The 27,771-nt window shown below is 34.1% G+C and overlaps 1 protein-coding gene across 1 annotated transcript in view; it reads right to left on the minus strand.

Annotated features, from left to right (window-relative positions):
- LOC140441678 (uncharacterized) overlaps nucleotides 1-27,771 on the minus strand; it is a 349,982-nt gene that overhangs the window by 210,440 nt on the left and 111,771 nt on the right. The window contains exon 2 of the mRNA XM_072532549.1: nucleotides 13,875-13,919. Coding sequence (XP_072388650.1) covers nucleotides 13,875-13,919 — 45 coding nt within the window. The remainder of the gene's footprint in view (nucleotides 1-13,874; nucleotides 13,920-27,771) is intronic.

Genomic DNA, 27,771 nt, shown 5'->3' on the forward strand with positions numbered 1-27,771 from the left:
TGGAAATCAGACAAAGCTCTATCAATTGCAATGTAAAATATTGTGTTTGTAAAAAATAGAGTTTGTGGTTTTAACCACGTGACAAAAGCACATCAGTGTTAAATTAAGACAGGAAAGATATAATGAACTTAGCGATAACATAAAACACAGTGAACCTGCTAATACAAACAATGCGATTGTTTATTTTGTATACTGAACTTCCTTGTAATAATTGTAGTAATTAGTCACTATTGACGGAAACTTTTTATACTTTTACAAACAAAAACATTAATTTAGAAATCTTTTTTCCAGTGTATGAAAAAAAAAGTATTCACCCTGTAACCCGAGCTTATGTGGCGATATACCTTCTGGATTATCGGATAAATGGCTTTCGTGTGCGATATTTGAATCGTTGTAGGGAGTCGTCGGGTTCGTTCCGCAAATTCATTGTTCTTATTCAAATCGAGTCGGCGGATTCATTCAGCATGAAACAATTGAGAGAAGGAAGTTTGGTTGCGACCAACATTTGCTGCTGCCTGCCTGCTTCCATATCCATACAATTTTTCTTTTTTATTGACAACTGCGAATGCGAACTAAACGAACTTAAAAAGAGGAGAAGAAAGTGTATTGCACTGTTGCTGGACAGAGGCGGATGCATAGCAATTTCTACAGCAATGTTTTATTAATTACAAAGATTTATTTTTTCTTTAATTTATGGTTCACGTGCATACATACAAATAATTAAAAAAGTTTAGTCGTATTTGACAGGCACCTATGGTAATTTAAATAGGCTACATATAAGAAAACTAGCATTTAATTATCATTGTAGCTGTCGTTTGAATTAAATTACAAAATACTTTGACATGACTCTAGACACAAAGCTTCGTTGGAAAGGGCACCTATAAAAGTAAAAACACGATGTACAATTCTTTAGGTATGCAGGCTACGAGCTGTACCTTTTCCACCGACGAACTCAACGAAGCGTTGAGTGCCCCAAAGACATGAGAGGCTCCGGGACTCGATGGGATACCACCAGCAGCGGTGAAACGCATTGGCAGTCTGAAGCCGACGAGGCTTTTGGAATACATGATTGCACTGCTGAAAACTCGCGATTTGCGATTTCCGGCAAATTGGAACATCTCGAGGCTCGTGGTACTCCCAAAAGAGGAAGACAAGAATCGACCTGCTTCGAGAGAGTCATTAAAGAGTCAAGGCAGTACGGTTTCAGAAAGAACAGGAGCAGGGTGGATGCGGTGATGGAAGTATTTCGGAAGTTGCGCCTGGTTAACTAGAGGTTGGTGATCCTACTGTTCGTTTGACGTCGGAAATGTTTTCAAAACATTAAAATGGAAAGAGGTAATGAAGGCTTAACGAGAGAAAGTGTCCGAGGTTAAGACGAATAATTGGATATTTAGTGCTTTTTTAAAACATTTCAGATTGACAGGTTTTTTGCCGGTCAGTGTAAAACAAAATAGCGGGCAGTTTAAGATATCAACCTTGGTAACACAAATTAAATCATTTTAATATTAATATCTTCCTCGTGGTATCTAATTAGTTCCTCGCGGTTAAATTTATGATCTGCTAATGCAATAAAAAAACGTTAGAAGATTCATTTTACGATCTCAAACTAATGTTAGCCTAATTTATTAAATTGAAAAAAAATATCCTATGTGTCCGTGAATCTCTTAATGGTAGTTATGTTGCAAAATAATCTTACAAGCCAAAGCTCCAAGATTACACATTCTCACTAATAGTCTATCGTCTGATAAAAGCAAAACTGCGAGGAGTGAGACACCGTGTAAGGTACATAAAGATGCCAGTGAAGATTGTGAATGCGAAACTATGTTGACGATCCTCTACTACGAAGCAGTGACCTGTGCTTTTTATTTTCGCAAACCAGTTGTACAGGAATGAATATCGTTCGGTCTTAATTATAAAGAAGTAAGAAAATAATTAGTATTAATGGTAACAGCTTGTCTCACGCTTTAGATGCACTTTTACATAAAAATGTTGATGTCATGCTTATTAGGGACTGCTTTTGATATGATTCAAAATTATAAAATACTAGCATCTTTTTGCTTACAATACTAGTGTTTCGAGGATTCCAAACGCTACCAAGGTAGTAATAATGAAATATTAAGTTAAACTACTTCATATTCTCTACTTCTCAGATTATAAATTTTTCATATTTTCCTACCTTTTAAAGCTTCCTTGAACTTCTACAAATATTTCAAAATCAAACTCAGCTGAATCGATCCAATCGTTCTTAAGTTGTTATAAAACAGTTACGATCAGCGATGAACCTACTGTTGACTCAACAGGGGCACGACAAGAGGCGCTAAACTATACTCTAAAGTCAAAAACACAGACGGCTTGCACACAAGTGTCCAGCATAAGCTAAAAGTACTATTTAACACGTATGTCTAAAATATAAACTAAAGTATAAGAATTAGGTGAATAAACAAACGAGTCTTATGCAACAGTCAACTAAATTATAATTCTAAAAACTGAACTAAGGACAATTTTTTCTAATTGCTTATAATTTTCGCTTTTATTTATATTATATTTTACTTTAGTTTAGCTAGAGCACTTTCCTCAAGTACAGTGTCAGTTTAGCACCTTCCCTTTACACAGATAGTGAAGCAGCTATGGATACTCTTGGGTCAATAAATTCGTTTTTAGGCTTGTGTGGAAATGCCGAAAACAATTGACGGACTGGTGGTACACAATAGTTTCACACTGGGATGGGCGCCACGTCATCAGAGAATACACGGCAACGAGAGAGTTGAAGAACTTGCTCGAAGATCAGCTGCAAAATACTACAGGCCAAAACCGACCTTGGGAGCGCTAAAAGGCACTGTCTACAATGGAAAAGCCTGGATCCAGAAACTTGGACAAGCACATGGCAAATATACTATGACGGATATACGCTAATAAAGAGACGCCTGTATATGAATATACACTGGGGTGCCAAATTAACCGGACACTCAGATGTTTTTGTTTTTTGTTGATGTTGTTGTTGTTGCTGTTGTGATACCGTTCGAAGACGCTTGAATGGATTAAGGTCCAGAATACCTGTTACGGGACTCTATTAACAACAGATCATCGGAGGTAACGTTTACACTTCGCTCGCTAACATCTTAGTTGGAGTTTTGACGATTGGATTGCTGTGCTTTTCACGGACGAATCAAGATTTAGCAGATACTCATCGGATGGGGCGGCATAGGATATGGATAAGAGCTGGTGAATGTTATCAACAATGTTGTTTTCCTCCGAGAGTTCAATTTGGTGGAGGTGGTATAATGGTGTGGGCAGGCATTTCCCTAGAGGCGCATACAGAACTTGTTGCAGTTCAAGGAGACAGTTTGAACGCTCAACGGTATATTCAGCAATGTTTGGAAGATCATGTAGTGCCATTTGCCCCATTTATTGGAGACAACTTTCGTCTAATGCAAGATAATGCTCGTCCGCACATCGCAAGGATAACACGGGATTACTTGGATTGAAGTTGGAATACGTTTATTACCATGGCCGCCAAGGAGTGCAGACTTAAATCCAATAGAGCATGCATGGGATATTCTGGGATGACGTATTCGACGTAACTATGGTGAGTTTTAAACCATGAATGATTTGGAGCAAGCAGTTCGTGACGAATGGGGGCAAATCCCTCAAGCAGACTTTGCTACCTTAATATAAAGTATGCCTGATCGAATGAGAGCCGTAATTAGGGCTTGTGGAGGTCATACACTCTACTAAATATCGTTTTCCATAAAAATTGTTTATATTAAAATAAAAAATAATTCTTGTTTATTTGCAGATTTTCAAATTTTTTGAATTGTTTTTTGTTTTTTTTGTGTAACATTCTTGAGTTGTAATCAATTTGACTTTTAAATTGTGTCTATTATTAAATACTTAATTGGGAACATCTTAAACTCTTTTAAATGCCAGTTTTTAAGAAAAATCATGACAATCGTGTCCGGTTAATTTTGCACCCCAGTGTAGATCATGAATAAATCGAAGGTGTACAACAAGCCATTGGCTGAAGTAAACAAACAAGTATATACACTGTCAATTTTATTTTTAAGCGAATATAATCACTTTCTTTCGAAATAAACCTTTTTGATTTTAATAATATGTATTAAAGTTGCATAAAAGCTAAAACGTTACATAAAACTTTTCAAGAAATTGCATAAAATCTGGATATATTTTGCGCCCTGATAATGTGCCTAGAAATGTAAGTGGTTAAAGATGAATTGCTTAAACATAATGGACCTCTATCTCGCATAACCCGTACAAATAAAACCGTTCAAGTATACATCATAACATCGTATCACATATAGCCTGGAAGTCGCCTTTAACTCGACATACAGCATAGAAAAGTGCCGGTATGAACATGATATTAGCATAATTTTAGCAGGGAAATGCAATTCCACGTTATCCTTTCTCCACTCAAGCGTCACGTAAAAAGGGTCGTTAAATAAATAAGATCACCGCGACATGCCTTTAGGCGACAACATTCGACTATTATTGTTAATATTCGTGTCTTATCTCAAGTTTCCCATATCAGCGCGACCGAGTTTCTTTCGTAGAGGTGGACATGGACACACTAACATACAATACGTAAACGGAGATATATGGCCGACACAAGTGGATGTTGGATTACAAACAATTGCTTTAACCTACATCTTTGGAAAACATTTAGTATTAGATTTGTTCAAAGGTATAAGATAGTTGTATATTTACTACATAATAAGTTTTTGAAAAATTTTATTTCAGTGCTAACTACATACATAACAGACCAGACGGTATCTGCTGTAAAATGAGCATATTTGGGTGGGAGGTATATTATTAAAAGTAGTTTTTTGCATAAATCGTTTCCAAGTAATGCATGCGTAAGTCCTCAAAAGTACACTTAACTTTTTATTAAACAATACATTAAAAAAATTCCGTATTTTTTCCTCGTTTTTTTCTCATATACCTTAGGAATTTCATACCACATTTTCTTAATTATTGATTGTAGAACACTTTTCAAAGGGAACAAAAGTTTGGCGATTGCGAAAAGCAAATTGTACATAAGATAAATATGAATGCAAATTTTAAAAATTATTATTATTATTGAAAAATACTAATTCACAAAAAAAGAGTTAAAAAAAGCTTGTTTTTGTGATTTTATTTATTATAATTATATTATACATAGGCACATCGTACTACGCGAGTCTTTTTAATAGGTTAAACCATCATACAAAATTTCAATAAAATCGATTAAATAGTTTTTGCACAATAATTTTCCAATGTAAATCTTTTAAAAAAAGGTAATAATCTCCATGAATTATAATCGATGAGAGTTAGGGTCAGCCTAGAGCGCTGAGTTCGAAGTACTTGGCCAATGGTTGTGTAAGGCAGTTGACAATGGGACATAGAGGACGTTATCATAAAGAAAAACCAATCCCACGGTTTTCATCATTCTGCTTACCGAAAACCAATCCATAACAATCGTTATGCATGCCACTCTCATCCACCTTCACAAATTAATTCAGTTGTTAGTTAATGCCCTTTTCTTCAGATCAAGACGTATTTGCAATTATGCAAGCTCAGCTCTACTTTAAAACAAGCCCTCATTCAAAATGGTTAACGCGAAAATCACATCAATACGAGCATCCACAGACATCCATCTTCCAGTCAATATCAATCCAAAGACTCAGAGCCTCTTCATACGGAAGCCTTATTACATCAAAAGTGTCACTGCCAAAACCGACAAAATTCTTAAATTAAGAGGAATAAGGACAATACAATATCCCCAACAAAAACTTTCACCTCTTGTTCGATCAATCAAAGACAACATTCACAATGAACACATTTTATGAAATTCCTTGTGCAAACTACCACCGATCTTATATAGACCACACAAATCGTAGCTCCCATAGCCCCCATTCGCTTCTATAATCCAATTTACGGAATTATATGAAGTTATTTCAATAAAAGAGCCGGTTACCTTCGACATGGAGACCAAGCATAAAGAAAATATCATCCGCTCTACTTTCTAAACAATATTAAGCCGCCAAAAATCTTCGCGGCAACCCCCACCTAAACCACGTCATCATTGACGGTATAAATGAACCGTCCTCTGTCTCCAGTAGCAGTAGTGTAGTGATTAGTGACCAGTGTAATAGTGTCTGTCGACTAGGAGACTGAGACACCCGAAGCCCTCAGAGAGGATGTCGAAAGCTTGACGCAGTGATAATCGACGCGGTTCAACCCGGAAGCCTGGTGAGTTTAATATTCATTTTCATAATTTACAGTTATATAATTCTTAAGCATGTTATTAACGTGGCTAGATTCAATAGTTATTTTATTTTGAGTTATCCAAAACTATATATAATAAAACATATGTGTTTTATATGCAGAACGTTAGCAAAGAGTATACCTCTTTGAATTAAACAGTTACTTGGTCAGAAATAAAATAATAAGTACATAATAAAGAATGCGAGAAATATTACATAACTTAAGGTTGTTCCGGGAAAACAATAAAGAAAACACAATTGCCCAATAAACTCTATATTAAAGAAGGGAAGAAACCAACACTTATATGCCGCTCCTACTAATCGATATTGTGCTGTGGTATTTCGTGTTTATTTTCTTAGCACGCGGTGAAAGTAATTATACTTTAAAACTGGTGCAAATAATTTCTTTTAATGTTTCGATTTGTTACCCGGAATTAATTCAGAATCGTTCAGAGTTTACTTTGTAGTTACCGTTCCACAATAAGAATAAATAGAATGCTTGCAAAAAAAGAATCTGGATCCAAACGACATTAATACAATACGTGAACTCTACTGGAACCAAAACGCCTCTGTCAGAACTGAATTGGGTGATACTGAAACCATAAACATCCAAAAAGGAGTTAGACAAGGTTGTATACTATCACCATTATTATTCAACTTGTACTCAGAGGACATCTTTGCACATGCTCTAGATGAAGCACAAGAAGGAATAAAAGTCAATGGAAAAATCGTGAACAATATCAGGTATGCCGATGATACAGTACTGATTGCTGGCAGTGAAGAAGAACTACAAATTCTGTTAACCAAAGTAGTGCGAGAATAAGAACTATACGGCCTTAAGGTGAATGTAAAAAAACCAAAACAATGGTAATTTAAAAAAAAACACACACCAGTTATAAACATACTAGTCAACAACAATCTAGTTGAACAAGTGAACAAGTTTATCTAGGGTGTTGGATACATGAAACCTTAGACCAAGAACAAGAGGTTAAATGTAGAATAGAACAGGCAAGAAACAACTTCTTAAAGATGCGACAGTTACTCACTACCCGGAATCTTGATTTATCCCTACGATACCGCATGATAAAGTGTTATGTATATAGTGTACTATTACACGGCGTGGAAGCTTGGACGTTAACAGTCAGCTCGTTGCGACGTTTAGAGAGCTTTGAAATGTGTGTATTTCGTTGTATGCTGAAAATTCCATGGACCGACCGCGTTAGAAATGAAGAAGTTTTAAGGCGTACGAAAAGAGAACGTAAACTCACAGAAATTATCAAGAAGCGTAAAACGTCTTATCTTGGACACATATTTAGACACGACAGGTATAACTTCCTTCAGCTTAGTATAGAAGGGAAAATAGAAGGCAGACGCGGCGCCGGTAGACGACAAATGACTTGGCTGCGCAACATCAAAGATTGGACAGGATTAGACTTTCAAAGTTTAATAAGGAAAGCCCAAAATAGGGAAGGCTTTGCAGAGGTCATCGCCAACGTTCGCTAAGAAGACGGCACCTAAAGAAGAAGTTTCATAAATAAATATTTTATCTAGTAATTGCAGGAAATTTTTTATTATCTGAAGTACTGTTGCCAGATTCAAACATAATATTATATAATATTCGTCTTTAAGTGGGCCTTGATTAGTGAAGTTAGGCAACAATGTCAATATGTCTTACGTATGCGGTCTTTCACATCTTGATTAATGCCAACAGTTAATCTATTGTCTACCCTTCTTCTCATTGGTGAAGTGATCCACCCAGGATATTCTAAGCATATAGCGATATATCCACATTTCAAAAGCCTCAAAGTGGTTCATTGTACCGACTTTCATAGTCCAATCTCTAGTTAACACAATATAAGACAGAGTATCAGTTTTTAACAAATATGAGTCTGGTTGTTACAATAAGGCTGCGGTCGCAAATCTTCATCTCAGTAACGGTGCTCCTAACATTCTCTTCTTGTTCTTATTTATACGTCTAGGTTGTCTTTTACTATTTAAATTTTGTGTGTTACTTCTTTTTATTACACATTTCTGGTCAATTAGTTAGAAGACAGTTATTCTGTGTTTATCTCTTGGTTGTGATCGGAGCCAATGTTTGTACTAAAGTACGTTTTTGTGCTTAATACGCCATCTCTGTAATTGTGAATTCGATCATTTCGACGCGTAAAAAATATGTTTCTTTGCTGGTCACTTTACATTGTAACAATAGAATATTATATTTCCGCTTATCAAGTTTTTATTAATCATATTGTTACAAATACAATCCTACCCGTAATTGATCTTACGTATTCGGCAGTAAACAGAACGAAAGGCAATTATTATTTCTGAGAAAAATTCTATTGAGTGTCAAAATAAACGACTTAGTTATTTAATAGTGGAATTAATAAATGTCCTGACATTATGTCGAAATGTGTTTACACAGCAAAATAAAGACACAACGGATGAATCGACAGCTGAATTAGCAGCTAAATTAAAGATTGCTGAAACTACTTTGTAACGATAAGACTACCAAAGAGAATTGAAATACTATTGTAAAAATAATACCTCAATCAACCATGGGAGCTTATCGTCTATACCTTGCCTAGCTCAGTATCTCAAGGGTGAGTTCGTCTTGTCTTAAACTAGGGATTGAACCTGAGTTCTCAGTTAATAGCAAATAAGACAAATTTTAACCAAACATATTTATTTAAATGAATAAAAAAACAATAATTAACCCTGCCAAAGCTTAACAGTTAGTAAGTGTTACTTATTGCTTCGATGGGCTGCTTGTGTGTTCTAGCTGTTGGGTCGTCCAATTAGAATTTGTGGCTTCTGGAGAGCTGCAGTCACACGTGGCTGTATGTCCTGACCAATTATTGAACTCCAAATAAGGTGGTTGATATAAAGCCAATAAATCCAATAAACCAATGAAATGTCCAATAAAAATAAACTGTCCAGTAAACCAATAAAGTTTTGATACGTCCAATAAACTATCTGTCCGAAACGTCCGAACAACTGCATTAGAAACACATCAAAAAGAAAGGTTTAACTTCCTTGCCATCTTACAAAATTACACTTAAACAAATAGCGTATGGCAAGGATAAAATGAAATATGAATGTTACTACTTAGTTAAATTCTGTTAAAGAGTCCTAATGCATATATCAGAAAAAAAAGTACTTTCGAAAGAAAGTAAGGTTACAAATATTGGAATTGTGGTCAGAATTATAGAATAAATATTACAATGAAAGTACTTACCCCAAGAGAATTTGTAGACCATAAAAATGAGTTATAATAATTTTTGCCTTCTTTTATAAATTTCAAAAAGAGGCAAAAAATAATCCCACTACAGAAAAAAATAAAGACAGAGGAAGAAGAGAAAAACAGAGGGCGCCAACTATTTTTATAAATAAAAAAATAGTAAAAATTAAACTGAAGATAAAGAAATTAATAAATTAATAAAGAAATTAAAATGAAATAATTATTAAAATATAAATTAATAAAGATGTGACGTTTATAACGTTACAACTTTCATTTTATAAGCATCAATAAAAAACTGAAAAGTCCGCCAGGAAGAGAGGAAAAACTGGAATACAAAGTAAACGGTTAACTTGCATGGTGTGAAACAGGACAGGCTGATATCACAGCCCAATAAAATGGAAAATTTTCTGGCTGAGAAATAACGAATTTTAACTATTTTTGAAGCTCTGATTTCAAAAACGTCTTCTTTTTTTCATAGTAGTTTTTTTTTAATATATTGTATAATTTTAACTTCGCTCGAAAAGATATACACGAAGACACATGTAAATCAGGTCCTGTAAGGACTTACAGTAAATATGATAAATCATGTTATTGTAGACTCAAGACACCAACAACTGGGTCGAAAGTAATTTAAGGGACATATACACAAAAAATAGGTTCTTAAGATCTTCTTTATGTGCCGTCTTCTACCGAAGTTTGGCGACCATCGAACGATAGGTTTCTCTGTTTTGTGCCGCATGTATTATGTTCGCAGCTTCTGGTATTTGAAACCATTCTCTCAAGTTTCTCAGCCAGGATTTCTTCTTTCTGCCCAAACCTCTTCTACCTTCAATCTTGCCTTCCACGATAAGCTGTAGCAGACTGTACTTATCATTACGGAACACATGGCCCAGGTATGACGCTTTCCTCCTTTTAACAGTTGTTAACAATTCCACCTCTTTACCCATTTGTCTTAATACCTCTGTGTTGGTCACTCTGTCTGTCCAAGGTATTTTCAATATGCGTCGATACAGCCACATTTCTAGAGCCGCTAACTTATTTATAGTTGCTGCTGTTAACGTCCACCCTTCAACTCCCGTAAAGTAGCGTAGAGAGTACGTAGCATTTCGTGGCGCGCCATCGGAGGTTAACGCTTAGGTGGCGGTTGCTTAAGAGCTTTCTCATTTTGATGAATTTGGATCTTGCTATTTCAATTCGGATCTTAATCTCTACGTCTGGGTCCCACTTATCATTTACTGTATATCCCAGATATTTAAATCGGTGTACTCTTTCAATACGTTCGGCTTCAATATTCAGGTCGATATGTTGAATGTTCTTTTTACTGATCACCATAAATTTAGTTTTCTTTTTATTGATCTTCAGTCCAAATTGGTTGCCAGTTGTATTTACTCTATTTAGCATCATCTGTAAATCTTCGATGTTATCGGCCAGTATAACAGTATCATCTGCATATCGAAAATTACTTATTGGTACGCCATTAATCTTGATGCCCTCGTTGTACTCTTCCGGTGCCTCTAGAAATATTTGTTTCGTGTACAGGTTGAAAAGCAGTGGCGAAAGAATACAGCCCTGTCTAATCCCTCTCGAAATGGTTGCGTTTTCACTCACCATATGTCCATTCTGCATGTGGGCTGTTCTTAAGATGAACGATTAATGTAGAAGGACTCTAAAGATTCCAATAAAAATAGAGAATATAAATAAAATGTAAACATCAAACTAGAAAACAGACTAACCCATGCAAATATATATGCTCCCTGCTAGTTCTAGCTTCTTCCATTTTAATTGAATTAAACAATATTTAACAAAAGCAATATATCGTTAACACAAAGGCACCTGTATACTTCTAGCACACAATGTTATAACTCTGAGAAAACTAAATATATACTGACCATAAACGCATCCTTTCCCCGATAGATCCCCGCTTCTTGGTAAAAGTTACACCAATAGGTAAACGATACGATATATGTAAATAATTACGCGTATCACTCAGTTTATTTTTTATTTTCTGGACTATGGTATATAGTCTATTCCTAGGAATGTTTCCAGGTGTAAAGAACGTCTGGAGGGAGTTTGAACAATTAATTTCTGACTGCTAATTTTTCCTCCAGACAGAATGGTACTAGTCTAGAACAATCAAGGAATATAACTGTGACTAGTATCTCTTATGTTATAAAAAATTATTAATGTAATAAAACGTAGGAGCTGCTTGTTCGCTATTGTGCAAGGTAGTTAGAAACAAACTCTCTCCAATATAACAATTGCAACCGTTACAACATATCCCATCTCTATTCATTACTAAATGTTATTGTTTTGTGAACTTTCGTGTTTTTGGAGCGTTTGTTTCTTTACCACGCTGTAAAGGTAATTCTACTTTACAACGCAGGTGTATGTCTGGTCTATTTTTAGATTTAAAACATGCAATTAAAATTTTATATTCCTTTTGTGTCTATTGTTTTATTTACTATTATTCTTTTTTGTAAAAATAAATATATTTCGAAGTATTTATATTGCCTGGCGTTTCCTTTATTGCCGAGCTCCAATTTAGTTCAAGAGAATTGTTATATTACTAGAAATACTACGATTGGGAGGATTATTTGTTTCCAAGTCTCCCTGTGATTGAAAACGGAAGTTTCAAACGATTTGACTTTACCGTTCCATTTTCTCAAGTAGGTTACAGACTTTTGTAAACGTTTTAATCGGTTGTAGACTCCAAACTGAACTTTTGAAAGAAAACACTTAAAAAAACAAAGCTGAAACGTAGCTAAAAGAAATACAATTGATTTTAATAAAATGAAGAGCATATTAAGATATTTGTTAATTTAATATTTATAATGATCTAAATTTTATTAACTTTAAATATTTTTTAAGTAAGTCTTTACCAATATCATAGTCCCAAGTTATACCTCCAGTGAGGCTTTGGAATTATAGCAGGATATTTTGGGCCTAATGTAGATAAGGAAGGTTATAACGTAACAAACAGTGAACGGTGTTTGGGGCATACAAAATGAACGAGGCCGCGTTGCTCAGAATCAGACCAGAAGTGGGTTTGGATATTTCGACATTCTTACTAGCACATAAAAAAAATGAAGAGGAGAAAATAAATTATAGATGTTAGATCGAATAGAATAAATATATTATAGATCGCCGGTGCTGTGGATCGATCCTTCTGCGTGAAAGTCAGACACTCTAACGCCTAAAACAGAATTTTAGAACATCTATTGAAAAATCAGCTTGTGAGATCCTAAACAAAAAAAAGAACCTATGTTAATAGATTAACTAACATAATAATCAATCTGCCGAGTGGAATTTCCAAAATCAAAATAGTTAAATATAACTGCATATCCAATCATCGCTTATTCTCCAAGCTTACCTACTGCTTAGACACCGCTTTTAAAACAGAATCATCTCAGTTACCAACTTTATTGTCTCGAATGTAATGGGCAATATATTGGGCAAACATCGCAGTGGTTACAACAAAGAATACCGCAACACAAAAGTGATTGCAAAACAAAGAAAAATTCTTGTGCAGTAGCACACAATTTCCACACAAGAGGTTACACATTTAATTTGTCAGATGTTAGAATCTCAGGAGATAGAACACAACTATAAAAAAAATAAAAAATCAATTATTTATAAGACAGACACTACAAGTTAAGCTACATAAACTGCAATAGTTTAAAATTCTGGGAAACTAAAAGTAGCCTGGATGGATAATATAATTTGACAACAAAAAATCGTTGGCCCTAACGACCATCGCCTAATCAGTGTCGACTTGTTCATCGTAGAATATGTGTCGCTCTAACATAATTTGATTTTAAAAATTTAAAATGCGATAGACACATTTCGTCGTAAGTTATAAAATTGTGAATGTTATGTTTTTATCTAATTGTAAGTTAATTTTGTAGTTAGTTCCCGATGAAGTTAAAAAAAAGTAAATAATCAACGAAATATCGAACTTCTGAAATAAATGTAGTATCAGTTTAAGCCACAGATCGTAGTGCCGACATTTCAACACTATTCCGTAGTGTTATACGACATACTTTCACAGTCAATAATTAACGAAGTATGTCGAATCCAATTCTATATATGTTTTGCTACGACTTTGATGAATATAAACTTGAATTGGTAATAGACTGTTATTTCTGTACTCCCTACATCTTCAGACAGCCGGGTAAAAACAAATTCCAAAACGGCAAAGTCTCATACTCCTTTTAGTGTAGGAGTTTGTATGTACCCGACTGTGGATCCGTTTTTTGTGAAGATACATTCAAATAAACAAAATTGTTAAATGCTGTTTTTCTATAAACTTTAGCATTAACGTTAGTATTATAAAAAAACTTAAAAAAATATATATAAGTATTTAAAAAAAGACTTACCGATCTGAAAATGCTTGTGGGGCATATGTTGTTCAGTGAGATACTCTGTAAAAAGAATAAGCATCATTAGAATAATTGCTATAAAGGAAAATAATTTGAGTATTTTATTTTCTTGATGTCAAAGATATTCTTATAGTAAAAAAGCCCCAAATGCTCAGCTATCTAAAAGAGCTGGATTAGCATTAGGTGTATGATTTTAACTAGGGATCTACCGGATCAGGTACCTGACCAATCCGGTCGAAACCGGAAATCCTACTGCTAACCGGACCGTACCCAGGAATACAACCAGAGTTGAGTATGAACCAGAAAAAAATTATTCAAGATGTACAAAGATGGTGGAACTCTAATCATTAAAAATTGCCAGACCGTCTCGCTTAGAAACTTCGTTTAATTTTTTGAAAATATTTCAATTTACAGTTTTTGTCAGTTTTTCTTTCACCTTTGAGACATTTATTTTTATTTTTAATAATTTGATACCGATTTAAGATTTTTCTTCATCTTTTCTTTTCTTAGCAATATTTATTTTGCCTACCTTATAAGAAAAACGGAGATGTTGGTTTTCGATGAAATTATAATTTCTGTCGGGAGAGAGTGGTTAGATTACAAAAACGACCACACTAGCCTTGCCATTTACATATCATTTTTGTGTGGCACTCTTCGGCCAATACTCCCACGCTTGTCTAAGATCAGAATTCGAGTTGGTTCCTGTGGCAAGCGGTTTGTCTCCATCAAACGGCGGTAAGTGTATTTTCAATTCACCCTTATCTATATATCTTCACACAGTGCTTCCTATAATAACTATTTTCTCTTTTGTCAAACAGACGTCTTCCAATTCGAAGAAACGAAGTCACTTCTGTTTGCCGTTCATTCGTCTCTACGTTTCGTCTCTACTATTTACTACTACCTGTACTGCTACCTGTATCACCTGCTGCTTCTCTTTCTTCCTTTTCGTCTGCCTAAATCAAATTTGAGAGATTGCGGATTGAAGATCGTAACTTGTTACTTGTACCTGAATTATCCACGCCTCTTGAGAAGTCCCTAATGTACCTGTTGCAAAAACAACACGTCAAGTGCCTTTATTATTGAGACTGTTTTATGAAAGACGTCATTACCTATGCCTACAGACTGCCGGCTAAGTACAATGCAGATTATCCAATTGTGAGTACCGACATTTTTACCTAAATCGTATAGAAGTTGATTTACGACTTCAGTCCAGTGTACCTTACTTATTTATGGATGTTTAGTTTAACTCCAACCGAACGAATTATCAGTATAAAGCTACAGTATAATATATATGTACGTATAAATTACGAACCATTTGTTTTATGTGTAGGTTATTAGTCATGATAAATTTTATGCATAGATTTGAGGTGATCACGATCAAAAATTCAGTAAATGTTCACGTATTCTCAAGGCATGAAAATCACTTATTTGACGAATATTGACGTAGGTACAATTATAATATTCCTTACTTTTTTTTTCCTATTCTTGAGAATACTAAATTATTCGTAATTATTTCTCAAAAAATATATTTTTTGTTGTATTCAATAATAAATTGTGCAATAACTTATCTCGTGCTAACTGTTCAGTAAAAATTGTTATAATGCATTTACTTTAACTGCTTACCTGAATATAACTTTGCTGACGAACTATTTGCCTTTTATTTTTTTGTTAGGATATAAATTTATATTTTTGTGCATGGTGTATCTCTTTCAAGCATTGTTATTGATTCATATTACTATTTGATTTATCATATAAATGTATATCAGTGTATATGTGTCGAAATATTAAGTGTGTACCGCACAATCATAATACCTTTTCTCTCACGGTTTACTTTATTCTGGTGTGATTATCTTAACTGTAGCTTACCTTTCTTGTTATCTTATTCTATATGTCTTAAGGTTTCCCTGTTCCTCTAAAAATAGGGTGGTGCCCAAATATTTCTCTTCTCTTTATCTTCTAACATCTCTTCGCTTTCTCTTATAACTTCTCGTCCCTTTATCTTCAGTACTTCTCTAACCGATTCTTTATATTTGAGCTGTAATAAGAGTCCCGACCAAGAGACCTCTACCAGACTGAAGCCCGAGCCTAGTACCGTTCTTTGTGTAACCTCTACTCTGTCATAAAGAGGGTACAATGTTCAGAATTACTTTGTACCAGTGATGAAACAGCACTTAAATTAAGCACAGAAAATTGTCTATCCTCTTTTGTATTCAATTGTCTCATTATCTCGGCCTAAGCGAATCGCGTGCCTAGATATTTGTAAGCTATTACTTAGTCGATGCTATGGCTTTCAATCTGAATTTCCTTGCTGACCACAAGATTGGTCATAAATTTTATCTTTGAGGTGTTTATTTTAAGGCCAATAATTGTTTTTGATACTTCCTAGAGCGTTTCCAGCATTTTTGTAGCTTTATTAACTCTATCAGATATTATAACGATATCATCGGTAAATCTTAAATGGTTTAGATATAAGGAGACATCTGAATATTTAGTATATTTTACTCGTTTTTGCACCAATCTATAGACCGCCTTTGAATTTACGTATATTGATTTAAAAAGAAAAATCTTAAAAATATGGGGCTACCTCCTTTTTGCACCGATGTTTATACAGGTGAACAGTTATAATTTTAACCTCAATTCTTTTGTTAGATTTTGAATGTGTTTAGTTCAAATATTGTGCTTCCATTTTTGGAAGACACATCATATAATGAGAAGTGTATAATAAAATAGCGAGAAATAATAATAAAGTCGTTTGCACAGTCTGTAGATAACAACAAAAACTCTGTTTTACTACTGTCAGTATTAAAACCAAAGCCATAGTCTTCGAAATACCGAAAGCATGCCGTTTATCAAACAACTTTTTCTCCGACTAGAAACTATCCAAGTTGGTAGAGAAATATCCAGCAAACGGTGTGTGCTTGCCCTTAAGTACTCCACTTATGCTGTTAAATCGTAGCGAATTGTAGTCATTTTCCTACCATGTACAGAGTTTAATGAGATTTTCGATATGCAACATGCACCTAGGTGTGTCCGCATATTTTTTGCATGTTAATTGCGAGTTGAACTAGGGTGATTTATTTTAAGGGGAATATTCACTGATAAAAAATGCAAGGAAGTTCTTATCACTTATTATAATGACTTTGTTACGTGTTGGTATTGTTTACACGGAACTTTGCGATTTGACTTGATGGATATGGAACTGAAAATCTGACTGAAATCTTTTCACATAAGAAATGATGATTAATAGGAGTAATTACATAATGGCTGATAAGTTTACAATATAGAGTAATTTACTATGCATATAAATAATAAATTAACTCCTAAAAATTACTAGAATATCACGCAAAATTCTTATCTCCGCAAGAATCCTTAACCTCACATTAAGTTAATTTATACATGCAGGAATTACAGATGCTATTTTAGATATAGTCGTAACTATTTTATGTGTTTGATATAATGTCTAAAGAAAATTAGAAATAACTGTCGATTATCGTTAAACTTGATATGATTTTAAATTAATAAAATCAATAATACAGAATAATACATCAGTAAAATATGCATCGATCTTTGCGATAACTTTGCATCGATCTTGGTAGGATCATGCATGTGTTATACTTCTAGAGAAAACGTTATGGCTGTAAAGCTAGCGTATACATATTATAAGACCGAATTCAGACCAACAATATTTATTTCTAATTTATTACGGAAAGAAAAAAAATATTTCTGCAACCGTTTCCGAGAAATAATGATTGTGCTAACTTTATGGTACAGATAGCATAGCCATAGCTATAGCTCGATAAGGATAAGGGATACAGTGCCCATCTTGGCGGCATTTTTTTTGCTAATTAATTTCTGTTGATTGGTATATTAACCAATCCCCAAAAACTACGCCATTATCCACTAGCGCAAAACACACCCCTGGAAAAACCGAGATATCGGCCAAATAGCGAACTGCTAGGAATTGATTGCTAATTCATTGCCGAAGTTTTATGCCCAGAATTACTGCAACGGTTTTCAAGGAACAATTTTTATGCTAAATTTACGGTAAAGCTAGTACAGCCATAGCTACATCTCGACAAGGAAATGGGGTAAAGGGCCCATGTTGGCGGCATATTTTTTCGCTGATTAATTTTTGTTGACTTGTATATTAAGCAATCCCCGAAAACTACACCACCATCCACTAACGCAAAACACACTGCTGAAAAAACCGAGATATCGGCCACAAAGCGCACCGCAAGGAACTGATTGCTAGTTCATTGGCGAAGTTTTACGCCAAGAAACAATTTATAGCTGAACCGTTCCGAGAAAAAATGATTATGCTCACTTTACGGTAAAAATAGAATAGCCATAGCTTTATCTCGGCAATAAAAAACGTTACAGAGAGCATCTTGGCTGCATATTTTAATTTATTTTGACGAGAAAATGCTAAAGATTGGCTAAGTGAAGCGCCAACTTCTTTTTCGCCTGGCACAAAGGTTTTTGGGTGATTCTAAACAAAAAGGGTCCGTAGTAACTTTTCTCAAAGTTGATCGTTGTCGATCGTTCGAAACTTAAAAAAACGCGAAATCGGTCATTTACAAAGCTCTGAAACTCAGTAAATTATCATTTTTGAAGATTCTGATGTGTCTTTTTTTAAATTATTTGATTGCAAAATATTTGTTTTTAATTATTAACTAGACGCATACCGCACCAGTACCAAACGTACCTTGTAAATTTGTAGCTGGCGCTTGAAATTATCTATTAAATTGTTTTATTTTGTATTTTTCTATATCTTTTTATAATTTTTAAATTATTTAGTGACTAAAAATCTAGATTTAATATTAATTCTTAATATAAGTGGAAAATGTTAAAGTGTGATCAACCTGGTTTCGAGTATTTTCTTTCTGACGGAATAACTAAAAAAAACCCTATACCCCATATCCTTGACAAGATTACTGCCGAGATCTTTACCTCGCATTTTGTAGGTTCGCCATTTGAGAAGATATATGCATGACTATACCTACAGTGTGTAAGTCGTAGACGTGTAATAATAACTTGTGACCTTCTCTGACAGTGGACTTCCATGAAAAGAAAGTTTAGAACTGAAATCCTTCCACTGCCGATTCCACCTACTTAAAACCCTATTTTTAAAAACAAACTTTTAAATTCCTAACGGCACTTCGACACTGATGCATCATTGGTGATAGCGTCAAGGCGGCATCTCACAGCTCGTGGAATAGCGCTCTTCGCTGGTTTACGTCGGAAAAGAGAAACAGACAATCGATATTAACGATTAAAAAAGAGACAACAATTGGTATCCCACGTTACTGCAAAATTAGTAAATATTTGCTTTTTCGTAAATGCACTCGACTTCCCTCAAAATGTAATCCGATCATTCTGGTGGTGAGTATCGACGGTTTTAGTGAAATTACCTCGACACTGGGACGTACCTGTCTGTAGTCACGTCGGAAGGTTCCTTTGAACTGTGTTAATATACCGACAAATAGCGGAACGGGCCGCGCTAGCCATAAATAGACAGTTTTGCCCTATCCCAGGGATCGTAAACCACAAATATTCAGAGTAAACACGTGGGTTAGTGCACGTTTTTATATTTTGTCTTTTACTATTATGTATTTTGATCTTTCTTTGAGCACCGCTCCACGTTCTGTCAGATCGCACCTTTACGCTCCCTATATTCCGGAAGCAAGATACCTTTCCGTATGCATGGAAGGGTGGAGAGTTGAAAATGATTCTACCTTATGTAAAAATATTCCTGTAACAGCACAGCATAGTACTGTGTTGTATGTTGGTTATATTGCATAGTTGTTAGATAAAATAAGAAGACACCATAGGTTTAAGCTGTGAGAATTCAAGTATCGTTTAAAGATAGCCATTTTATGAATATTTGCATCTTCTATCGGCTGAGCGCAAAAACGATAAAATCGCCGCCGGTCGCCTTAATGTAAAAACATTGTTGTTGAGTGGAAAAAGGATAATATTACTGGAATGTTATCGTTTATCCACGCAATGTAAAAAAAGCGTGGCTTAATAAACCTTCGGAGTCTAGAAAATCGTCTTTTCAGTTTGCTTGGCACTTTCGTCTAGTATACAGTATTGTTTAGCTATTGTTGAAAATTATTTTAAAAGTTGTTCTTAACATTGACCTGCCGTAAAAATTGAATCTAGAATCTAATAGTTCAGTGTCTAATAGGTAAGTTAGCATTTAGTTTCTAACTTTAAGGACAAGACAAAAAGGAAGAGAGTTTGTTACACATAAAGGTAAACTAGTTAATGCCAAAGTAACCAGACCAGATTGCACTTGTCGTAAGAAATGTATGGCGGATTTTTCATTTGAAGAAAAACGTTTAATTCAAACGTTCATCGAAATCGTTTATAGTGGAAGACCAAAAAATGAAACAGATACATACCTAATCGGATTAATATAAAGACCTGATGTTGTTAGACATCATCCAGCCTCAGCAAAAGCTAGACAGTTTTCTTCTTCTTTCAAGTATTTTGCTATGAAAAGTACGTGCACAGTTGAAATTTGCCGCAATGCTTATATATGTTTACATGCTCTATCCAACAAAGCTTTACAACGCAATACAACGAAATCATTGCGTCTTCCAAGAAAAAGAACAATAATAACTTCCAAGTAAAACGGCTAACAAAGACCGATATACAGGATTTCAAAGTTTGGTGACCACAATATTTCAAAAAGACCGTCAAAGATGTTGAAAAAAAAAAACAGTGATATCTCGATTAACATCCAAACATCTTTGGGCCAGCACGTTAAAAGAAAATAGTGCCTCTCTTGTGCCCACTCCATTCCGAAATCCAAACTGGGAATCACTAATATCCATCTCTAGCTTAACGTGTATTCTCCTGATCGTTCGATAATCACTACATTCTTTGGCATTTACTTTCTTTGGTAGACAAATAAATGTTGATGTCAGCATGTCACGTGGAATGATTCCTGTGGAATAGATTGTGTTCAGTAGTTAGACTAAAAGATCTATGTTTTTTTCATTGACCAGTTTTAGCAATTCACTTGGTATTTCATCTGGACTAGCAGCTTTATTATTTTTGATGGACTTTACTGCATAACTTCTGACTTTGTTATTTCGGGTCCCTTATTCTGATTATCTTCATATGTATTTTCTTGTCTCTGGTCATGGAATAATTCCTCTATATATTCTTTCCATATTCCTAATTTTTGTTCTGTCTCCACTAAAATGTTTTCTTGTTTGTCCGTTAGTGTGCTTGAGGTATTTTGTTTTGCTACCCCAGCTAATTCTTTAACTTTCTTATGGAGATTGAAATTATCATATTTGTTTTGTAAGTCTGATTATGCAGCTGTTGATACTGAGTTGATGTTGATATTCTTTTGCCTTCTTCTGTCCTCCATCATTTCCAAGATTACTTCTGTCATCCAATCTCTTTTCTTGCATCTGGTTGTTGTGAGTTCTCTGCGACTTGGTTCGATAATTGCATTTTTAAAGAATTGCCACTGTTGTTCTACATCACCATCAATTGATTCCGGTGTAGATTCTAGGCAAATAGGATAGAATGAGGTTAAATAGATAGATCATTAGTAATCGAAAGCTGACAATTATCTCACTTTCAAGTTAAAATTATAGGAAATCGAAATATTGGTCATAAAACCAAATTGAAGGACTAGAAACGAAATAAAAACGAAATCTGACTACGATCATGATTAGACCTTAACATTTGCTAGCTTCCATAATGAACGGATTTTTAAGTTGTTAAAAAAACGACGAATTAAACTTTCTTCGTTATGTCAAATACCATTTTTATAAAAAAAAAATTAATTAGCTTCACTTGTATTAACCGAAAAATAAATAAATACCCTTCTAAAAATTAACCATAACATTGCAAAACATTTTAATGACCCCAATTTTACAGGCCTATACAATTACTGGGAAATGCTCCAATTAAAAAGTTTTGAAAATTATTTATGGACTCTCATTCAACTCCACGTAATTTTAATAATAATAAAAAAGTTCATGAGTTATGGTCCGGACTGAAAACCAGTATTATTCATATTTTAAATTAGTTTTTTGTTCGAGGTCGACCAGTATTTTAATAGAATGGGTTAGCTTAGGTAGATGAGGATGTGAAACTAGTTATTAATAAACTCCTTTCAAGCGGCAAAAATATTAATGTTATCTGTTGAATCTATATTTAAGAGAATGCAATAACTAGAGGATAGAATAAAATGTATCATCTCTCTAGGCTCTAAATAGACAGAGAAGATCAAAACACTATTCAATTGTTTTAACTAACGCTGCGACGCGCAACGAAAACTACAAGCAAAATTGGCTGTTTCAACTATACGATGCCAACTTCAAATAAATTATCGGACAAAGTGATGGAGAATCCTACTCATTAAATCAAACTCATTTTATTCATTTATTTTTAAAAACAATTAAACGGTTCGGTTCCATCTAACTACAATAATATTATGGTATTCGTATCTACGATTTTATTGATTGTATTTTCTGTAGTTTTCTTTACATTATCATATCAGACTTATCTTACGTTGGCAGCCAGCATGGAGAAGAGTTTACCGTCTTCTGTCATATATGAAAAAATTGTGATGGGTTCGGTATTTTGTTTTAATCTCGAATGTTTTTCAGTCAGTCAATCTCAGTTAGTCATTCAATCTGTAGTAATACTTTCAAAAGTTTATTTTATCTATTCGATGAAGTCGTAAAAACTTATTTACGGTGGACTTTCATCCTTCTTTATCCGTTTTCTGAGCTAAGCTATTACATACTCCTTTTATCTTCTTATTAACTTTGCCAAGGGGGTAACGAACGGGTGTATCGAGTAGCTCAAAAGTCAGTCATATCACTGCTTGTTACAAGCCAGGATAAAAGTGGGAGACTCTTGGTAAGATTTTGGACTTGTGGGGCTTATATTAACCCTTTAATTAAAAGAACAAGATCGAAGGTAGAGAGAAGAAGATTCAAGATTGAAGGTAGAAGAGGTTTGGACAGAAAGAAGAAATCCTGGCTGAGAAACTTGAGAGAATGGTTTCAAATACCAGAAGCTGCGAACATAATACATGCGGCACAAAACAGAGAAACCTATCGTTTGATGGTCGCCAATCTTCGGTAAAAGACGGCACATAAAGAAGAATTGAAAGAACATTATCTAACTACAGTCAGAGTTTGTTGCATTAACTCTCTAAATGTGTCATTAAATTTCTTGTGGGCTGAGATGACGGGGGCATCCGCTGATACCAAGACATAACCTATCGTTGCTGAGTCTAGCTATCAGTCCATCCATGACTAGATTCCACAAGAGAGGAGTTAAGACTTCTCTTGCAAAGAACACCTGATGACCGGTGCATATCCTCAAGTAACGTTACGTAGATCACACGCCTCCTCTGCAGGCAGTCTATCCATCTGCATGTTGTTTCGTCTGTACCTTTTAAATAAATCGCCCTTGTGATTGCTTCGTAGGAGGTGTTATCTAACGCTCCCTTTATATGGATAATATGAAGCACCAAGCATCAGCTCTTGGTTTTATAGAACGTTCTCCACTCTTTGTACGAAATGTTGTAGTACCGTTTCCATAGAGAATCCTACTCTATACGTTTAATGTCCTTGATGTATCGGACTTTTAACCAATACACCATCCCTAATATTCCCATCGAGCAGCTTTTCTAGTCTTCAGTAGAAATGACATCAGAATTACCATCATCGGGGACTTTAACCTTTTCCTGTTCGTGTCCGTTCTTTGGTCATGTTTGGATAACAGGATAACATATTATTGGTATAATGCTAGTTTTATCATAATATTCGATTTTCCATGTAAATATCGGAATATGTCAGTAGATAGGATCTTCACTATACTTTGCAGAATTTGTGTGTTTTGAGTTGGCTGGCAGTGGAAAAGCGGCATCTTTGCAAAAATCATTTTATGATTTTTGTTGCTATGTGTCTTATTAAGAAAGTCGACAGAGCTAGCAGGTGAGAGATGATAAGATGACGGATTACAAGTGACATATGACAACTAATACTGAACTGAAAAATATATAGATGCAAAGCGTAGTAAAAATATATAAAAATTATGTATGATGTTAAATTATGTATTACATGATGTTAATGTAAATATATTTCGATTGTAACTATGGATTGATGTAAAGCCAGTGATGTCAGAAGAGCTCACTTAATTAATCCAGTTGATAACTTAAACATAGTGTGAATAGAGGACACGTGAGAAACGAGATCGTACAGAGAGACACATATGTTTGAAGATAAATGAAAAGCATCATAAAAGGAAAAATGGGTAACATAATATAGGGCAGATATCAGTTTATCTTTTTATAGTAATCGAATCCTTTACAGTTTGTATTGACAAAAAATCTCTTCATAAAATTAATTAAAATAATGGTAAGTTCAAGTAAAATAAAATCTCTAGAGTAAGATTGGAAATCTTTTAATCCTCTCTGAAATCTTATCGAGATTTCTTTCTTAAACTCTTATTCCCATGTATTTCTTTACTACTTTCGATGCTTGAGTTTTATTTGTATTGAATTAGAAGTATAAACATCTTATACATCGTCAAAGTTCAACAGTTTTCCATTACTCCTTAGAGCGAGAAGTCCCAGAGAGTGTTCATTCGACTGGCAGATCGCAAATCAGAATTAATTGCAAAACTTTTGTCAGAAAGATGGATTTTCTCTCAAAGCATTAGGAGAATGCAACAGTTCACTGATGGCATTATTGCATTTTCCTTTTAATATGTCTTTTCCAGTGACAGCCCGCAGCCAGTTAGAGGAAATGGCCACGAAAAGTGCGCAAAAAGAAAAGTGCCACCCTCTAGCCAGTAAGAGATATAGTTTTAATGAAACGATGTGGATTGGAAATATTGTCATCCTATTGATTGTTTCGACTTTCTACGCTTGAATAAGATATTACTCGTAATATATATATATATATATATATATATATATATATATATATATATATATATATATATATATATATTATATTTGCATTGCATACATATGCAATGAATACATTCTTTAAGAAAAAACCCCAACGAAAATGGACATGGATTAGTCCCAGTGGTGAAACTAAAAACGAAATTGATTAAGTATATTCTTTCAACGCAAAAATCCATGGTTAAAGATTTAACAGCCCTAAATCGCTTCTCAAATGGTAGCGACCATAGACTAGTCCGAGCCAAGTTGATAATTAATACTAGATTTGAAACAAGAAAGAAAATGGAAAATAATCAGAAATTAGACATGGAAAAACTAAAACAAGAAAAACAGACATACGAAGAGAGAATAAAGGAAATATTGCCGACCAAGGAAGATATAGAATACAAGCATATATTTATACATGATATTTATGAATACATGATGAAATAAACATGATATTTATACCGAAACTCTAATGAAAGTGGGTAAAGAAATAGCACAGACAACAACAAAAAAAGAAACTTTCATATCCCAGGAAACAAAGATTCTTATGAACACAAGAACAACATTACTAGAACAAGAGGACAGAAATAAAATGGAATACAAAGAAATAAACCAAACTATTAAAACAAATATCAAGGAGTGTAAACAGAGAGTATAGGAAGAAAAGATAGAGAAAACAATTGAAAAAAATAGAAACATGAAGTGCTAAGTGCTTAAAGCAGAACCTGGGAAACATACAACTTAATAGCATAAAGAACAAAGAATGTGTGGAGACCAACAATATAAAATAAATTTTACAAATAACGCACGAATATTATACAAATCTCTATAAAACAACAAAAACCAACCCAAGAAATCCGTAATCAGTTACAACTGAAAATAAAGAACGTTAACTCTGACCTAGAACCAGAAATCAGTAAAAATGAAATAAAAAAGGTACTCAAAGAAATGAAGAATAACAAATCTGCTGGGAAAGATGGAATAACTGTGGAAATGCTAAATATAGACTATTTTTCATTGCATATTTGAATTCTACTCATCAAAATATCCAAGAAATAGTAGAACTAATACAAGGGCAAAACATGTTCTCCGCTGTTCTTCATTTTAATAAGCTGACAAAGTATGCAGTGCTCTTGGCTAGTGATAATAGACACTGATAAAAAAACACAATATACGACTTGTATACTATACACAATATATCAGTACCTTAATAATACATAAGGTAAAGTAAAAAATAGTTTGTGATTGTTTTTATGGTGAAATTAAATAAGCCTTTCTTATACATGAATAAAAGTCAGGGACGCTACTGATCCCGCTCACAGCGAAAATGGAAATATTTCTTTCGTATTTTCAGAGAGTATTCGACAAGTCATCAGATCGATTCCGTCAACACTCTAATTATTGAACCTAAGTTATGGATAGTGAAGGATTTCCTATGAAACTTCACCAGAACTTGTTTCAAAGTTAGATTACTTCCATCCAATATGGTGGGTGTCTCTACATACTCACATCATGATTTGTGATTATTTGACTCATAGTTTAGTTATTGTCTTAGCTTTCGTATATGCTCCGTGCTTGATAAGTTTGTCTGAGTTTGGTATTGACGTGCTGAATGCAGAAATGACCAGCCTCAAGAACATGCTGAATGGATTTGAAGCTAGAACATTAAATTTGGGACAAGAAATATATAATCAATGCAAGATGTTAGTTAAACTCAAAATAACATTTTTGATTAGGTGCAAGTAGTATAATAAGATTTCTGATATCGTCATATGCAGTGAGAGCAAGTAAAAAGATTTTTTGTAATAAATTATCATTTAGGTTAATATTTAAACTCAAAGAGGTAATACATACAATATTACCATAAAAATGGAGAAGTATGAAAAGTTAAATTTAACACAATTAATACTGTAATAAAATACAGGGGGATATTACCTGGCATATATGAATGTGAAGGATAATAAACAATTTTAACACACCTAATATGAATGTGACAGGCTGTAAAAATTTACGACATAACATTTACTCCCCTTGGGTATCTGTCATGCAAAATCAACAAATATCCAGATAACCAAGGAAAATACAACAGAAATTAATGAAGACAAATTCCTTAACTTACCCAAATTAACTTTGAAGTATGAAATTAATTTACGTTCTAAATTAACCTAAATTTGTTGTCTCCTTCTAGACTTCTACAAAACGTTGTACAGCTTACAAGGCCAGCTTAATCAACCAACAAAAAAAAAACGTCAAAAGAAAAACAAAAAGTTGGATCAGAAGTACTACTAAATATACATAAATTCTAAATAGAAAGAGCTTTAAAAGAGCTAAAAAATATTAAAACGTCCAGAACACGACGGTATAATTGCCGAGCTTTTGCAATAACAATCTCAATACTAACAGAGCTGTTTAATAGATGTCTCCATAATAACAAAATCCCTAAAGACTGGAACGAGAGTCTAGTAATACTGCTACACAAAAAGAGGGACAAATGTGTCCTAAAAAATTACAGTCATATATCGTTGCTCAGTCAATTGTCCAAACTGTTTATGAGAATTATTAACAACAAGTTGGCTTACAAAATTGAGAATTAGTAACCGGTAGAACTACATCTTTTCCGAAAGGATTTAATACATCAGACCATCTGCCGGCAATGAGAACATTGATAGTAAAGGCACATGAATACCAACTATCTGTATTTCTTGCCTTCATAGACTATGAAAAGACATTTCACAGTATCGAGATGTGGTGTGCCATAAAACAAGCTATTAACAATTGTAGAATAGATTTGAAAATTAGGCAACTAATATTTAATATATAAGAAAATTCATCTAGGATAGTACAACTAGACGAAAATACAAATTCCATCCCCATTAAGAGAGGAGTTCGACAAGGCGACGTAGTATCGCCAAAGCTGTATAATCTAGCCCTAGAAGGCGTCTTTAAAACTAC

Source organism: Diabrotica undecimpunctata, chromosome 5 (genome assembly GCF_040954645.1).
Source record: "Diabrotica undecimpunctata isolate CICGRU chromosome 5, icDiaUnde3, whole genome shotgun sequence".
In the NCBI taxonomy this organism is placed as follows: Eukaryota; Metazoa; Arthropoda; class Insecta; order Coleoptera; family Chrysomelidae; genus Diabrotica; species Diabrotica undecimpunctata.